We start from the raw sequence: 5,158 nt of genomic DNA on the forward strand, positions 1-5,158 counted from the left end.
AAAAAAAAAAAAAAAGATTAACTAGAATCCTAATTGTCATCATTCAGTTGTCACCTTTAGCTATCACATCCCCAGGCTTTTTGGTCTTTTTACTCTTAGTCTTTTATTGTTGATCCTGTTCCTTTGCTTATTGACTTGAGGTTGGTTACCTACGTAAAATTATTTATGTGAGTTTCCTTGATATGGTCCTATACTTTTTTACCTTGAGCGAGTGAAAGTTTGGTCTGGTTTTTCTTACATTTTGACCACTGGTAATAAGACTATAAGTTATGATTTTATGTCCAGCTTTCTAAGTTTAAAACTTGTTTCTTGTGAATTTGAACTTTCCTAAAACAAACATATGATTAGTTTATGTCAGATTATAATAATCTTTATGGTAGTAAGTGGTTTTCTAAATATATTGACAGATAGATGATATATGTACTGGAAGAGTCAGAAAGACCATTTGGGTTTTAGATAGCCCTTATTATTTCTAATACTAAGTAGTTTTAAACTTTTCTATTAATAGATATGTTCAAATATATCTATTAATATATTTCAGTCTTATAGGAAAGTAGAGTGACCAGCTTGTCAATTTTCTTGAGATTACCTGATTCTAAAGCTGAACATTGAGAACCTAATTAATCTCTGGCAAACTGGTACAGTCTTTCCAAACTGTGACCATTATTGAGTAAATGATTAGTTAGGAGGTCTAACCTAATAGAAATAATGTGTCTTCTTGGTTTTGATACTTTTAAACTTTTATTATGTATTTATGTTTCTTTAGTGTTTTGTGTTTGAAACATGTTATTTTTGAAACTTAGTGTTATGTTTGAAAACCACATATAAAAAAGTGGAGTTTATCAAAAGGAATAATAATATCAAAATTAATTTACACTTAAAATGCTTGACTGAGCTTCCAGCTTTTTGTATATTCTAGGAACTATTGTGAGCATAGGTGACCCTAAGAAAAAATATACAAGATATGAAAAAATTGGACAAGGGTAAGTATTTGTGACTGTATTACCGTAATATTCAATATTCGATATTTCTTGGCTTTATAGCATGATATTTCTTTTTCCTGCTGACATTGAGCACTTATAGTATTCTGTGAGTGGTACCCTTGGGGATTTGTGTAAATAAATAATGCAGTTATTTCTAGATGCTATTAAAAAACTGTACTAGTTGTTAGCAGTGACTGTATATCATTTTTTTTTTCTTAAATGTTATTTCTCATTCATGGTAAAGGATTAGTTAGAGGGAAGAATTGTCCATAAAATATATTTAAAAGACAGTAAGAATATTTACTGCAGGATTATATGCAATTAAAAAGGTACATTTAAATCATGTCCTTGAGTATTGACTTTTGAGTCTGTTGGTCTGATTTTGTTCCGTAGTTTGTATTTTTTTTTTCTTTTTTCTTTTTTTTTTGGACACAGAGACTCGCTCAGTCCCCAGTTGCCAGGCTGGAGTACAGTGGCACAATCTCAGCTCACTGCAACCTCCGCCTCCCGGGTTCAAGCAATTCTCCTGCCTCAGCCTCCCAAGTAGCTGGGACTACAGGCACCCACCACCACACCCAGCTAATTTTTCCATTTTTAGTAGAGACGGGGTTTCACCATGTTGGTCAGGATGGTCTCAATCTCTTGACCTCATGATCCACCTGCCTCGGCCCCTCAAAGTGCTGGGATCACAGGCGTGAGCCACCGTACCCAGCCTGTAGTTTATTTTTTAAGTATACTGACTAAACTTTTTTCTGTTGCTTAGAAGCAAATAAACATTTTAAATTTTTAATGTTATTAAACTCTGGAAAGCATTCTGTGGATTTAGAGTGAGGACTGAAGCTGAGTGCAGTGGCACCATCTCGGCTCACTGCAACCTCGGCTTCCCAAAGTGTTAAGATTACAGGTGTGAGCCACAGCACCAGACCTGAATTTCTTTCTAACGGCTAAATTCAATTTCAGCCCTGGTTTGTTTTTTTTTGTTTGTTTGTTTTGTTTTTTTTGGTTTTTGGGGGGGTTTTTTTGAGAATTGAAGGTTATCTTAATATTTTTGAGCATTAATGAACAAGTAATGCCTATCCATATGGATGACCATCACAAATCCAGTGTTGAGTAACAAAAGCAAATTGCAGAATAATATGTGAAATGAAACTATATGACATTTAAAAAGTAGGCAAAGTATATTTTATAGGGATACATACCTGTGTCCTTTGTAGTTAAAAGTATGGAGAAATGCGTGGAAATGATGAATGTCAAATACAGGTAAACACCAAATACAGATCACCTTTGGGTGGAAAGAGGCTGCTATTGGAAAGGGCACATGAGAATCTTCAAATTATTTATAGTTTTTGGTATCTTAAACAGGGAAGTGTTTAAGTATATGTTATATATATTTTTTTCTTGCTCTTTTTTCTCTACATTTTTGTAGGTCTTAAATATTTCAGACATAAGTTTTGGGCATAAAGAGTGCTTCTTTCTTTCCCCCCACCCCTTTCCTTATGTTTTTGCTTTTACTCCTTTTAAGCATGTTAGGTCTCAACTGTTCTTTAATTCTTTTTTAATTGCTTGAAGTGTAAAGTCTTTGGATATTGTAAATGCTAGTGATTTATAAACCGTAAATCTGGTTGTGTGTTTTCTCCCATAGGGCTTCTGGTACAGTTTTCACTGCTACTGACGTTGCACTGGGACAGGAGGTAGCTACTTTGTCATACTTCTGGATGTTACCATTATTTTGTCATATAGGTGGAAACTAGATAAAGCTGAGAAGAATCAATAGGAATCTCTTTTAAGTTGAACATGTTGTAAGAATTGCTCTATGTATTTTTATAGCACTTCTGTCATTAAGGAGAACAAAGAATTGTGAGTTTAATGTCATAAACAAGCAAATATTTAACAATTGTTTTATCAGCTTGAAGTGAAAAGAGGATTAATTCTTAGTGCTGGACTGACTGTGGGTGGATTAATCAACTTCCAAGAGAAATCTAAAAATGTTTAGGCTCTATACATTCCAAAGCATTGTGCATAGGCAGTTTCGAAGTAAAAGTACTACCTATGAGTAATAGTGTTATGTAATACAATGTATGTACCGTAAATTAAATTATTAACTGGCTGGTGTTAATGTAATTTTCTAAGAGAATTCATAGGCCTGATTTTTTTCAATCCTGTTTTTATTATAGGTTGCTATCAAACAGATTAATTTACAGAAACAGCCAAAGAAGGAATTGATCATTAATGAGATTCTGGTGATGAAAGAATTAAAAAATCCCAACATAGTTAACTTCTTGGACAGGTAAATATGAATAGTTCTTAAACATTGGGATAAAAGTATAGATATTTTATATCCTGTGGTTTGGAGGGTTAGCCACTTTAGAAGAAACTGTCAGTGCTGAGAAATAAGATTGAAGAGGAAGAGGAGAAGTAAAAATAGCATATTGCAGTTTTAGAAGGTCTTTTCTCTACAAAGATATCACTTGGCAAGTGAGAGAAGGTAGTTACATGAGGGCCATAGCTGGTGGTGTTTATATTCATTGCAAATGACCTGAAGCAAAACCAGGAGTGGCTGGCTGTGATTCATGTTTTGACTGTCAGAGAGGACTGGTCAAAACTTGTAGATCAATTTTTATTTCAAATGCTGTCCTTCATGGACAAATTGTTTGTCTATCAAAACGTCGTTTAGCTTAGGAATTCATGTTAACAGACCAAAAAGAATAGAAAATGATGTATATTGGCCTGATGCAGTGGCTCACACATGTAATCCCAGCTACTCAGGAGGCTGAGGAAGGAGAATCACTTGAATCCAGGAGGCGAAGTTGCAGTGAGCTGAGATCATACCAGTGTACTCCAGCCTGGGCAGCAGAATGAGACTCCATCTCACACACAAAAAAAGAAAAGAAAATGATGTATATTATAATAGCTGCTTTTTAAAAACCAGTCACATATACAAATGAGAGAAGATTACTTTAAAGTGATAACCATGGTTTTATTGAAGATAGAGGTGATTATAGGTTATTTTCTTCCATATTTAAATTTGTCTACAATGAGGAAAAATAATATGTTTCAAGACTTTAGTCCTAGTTATGGGGAACATGTTCATAGAAATAAACTTTTCAAGTATAATTCCCTGCTTTTTAAAATAATATTTCAAGTCAACATAGTATGGTGGTTAAGATAAGCCATGGGCTTTGGAATCACTGATACTTGGCTTCAGTTTCTGGTTCTGTCACTTACTATTAATAGCTATGTGACCTTGGATGAGTCACTTAACCTCTTCAAGCCTTTGTCTCTTTACCCAAAATAGGATGAGTAATTTCTATATTGTAGGGTTATTTTACTCAAATGATCTATGTGCATACTCAAACTACAGTTGTGGGCAAACTATAACTTTAAAATGATTCAGGATCATAACCTCAGTTATTTTTCTGTGCTGTTACATAGCAGCTTTCCAGGTTTCTTCTAACTCTCAAGCTACCAGCTCTCTGGTTTTATTATTAGGGTGTTTAATATCTGAATTCTTCAACGTAGAATACCATGTGTTTAGAAAAAATAAAACTGTGACTATTTGGTATGTTCTATTTTTAGTTACCTGGTAGGAGATGAATTGTTTGTGGTAATGGAGTACCTTGCTGGTGGGTCACTTACTGATGTTGTAACAGAAACCTGCATGGATGAAGCACAGATTGCTGCTGTATGCAGAGAGGTAGGTTTGCTTCCTTCTTGATATGTTAGAGCAATACGTGGTTAGCAAGAAGTGAGCAAATAGAAATTTTCCTGCACAGGTGATTGTTATTGTGGGAAGTGCTTTCTCTGTACACATTCTCTGCAAGTTACTCCATCTTCATACCATTTCATTCTACACAAGCATTTCAGCCCTTTCCTTCAGGTATGAGATAATTTGGGGGCTGGGCATGGTGGCTCACGCCTGTAATCCCAACACTTTGGGAGGCCAAGGCAGGTGGATCACAAGGCAGGAGATTGAGACCATCCTGGCTAACATGCTGAAACCCTTTCTCTAGTAAAAATACAAAAAATTAGCTGGGCATGGTGGCACACACTTACAGTCCCAGCTACGCAGAAGGCTGAGGCAGGAGAATCTCTTGAACCTGGGAGATGGAGGTTGCAGTGAACCAAGATCGCGCCACTGCACTCCAGCCTGAGTGAGAGAGCAAGACTCCGTCTCA

At 35.4% G+C, this 5,158-nt stretch overlaps 1 protein-coding gene across 2 annotated transcripts in view; it reads left to right on the forward strand.

Annotated features, from left to right (window-relative positions):
* The window catches only part of PAK2 (p21 (RAC1) activated kinase 2), an 84,763-nt gene that overhangs the window by 63,841 nt on the left and 15,764 nt on the right, over positions 1-5,158 (forward strand). For both annotated transcript variants that reach the window (XM_017522819.2, XM_017522824.2), the window contains exons 8-11: positions 920-983; positions 2,626-2,674; positions 3,158-3,270; positions 4,560-4,677. In XM_017522819.2, coding sequence (XP_017378308.1) covers positions 920-983; positions 2,626-2,674; positions 3,158-3,270; positions 4,560-4,677 — 344 coding nt within the window. The remainder of the gene's footprint in view (positions 1-919; positions 984-2,625; positions 2,675-3,157; positions 3,271-4,559; positions 4,678-5,158) is intronic.

Source organism: Cebus imitator, unplaced genomic scaffold, assembly GCF_001604975.1.
Source record: "Cebus imitator isolate Cc_AM_T3 unplaced genomic scaffold, Cebus_imitator-1.0 Scaffold0, whole genome shotgun sequence".
NCBI classification, from domain to species: Eukaryota; Metazoa; Chordata; class Mammalia; order Primates; family Cebidae; genus Cebus; species Cebus imitator.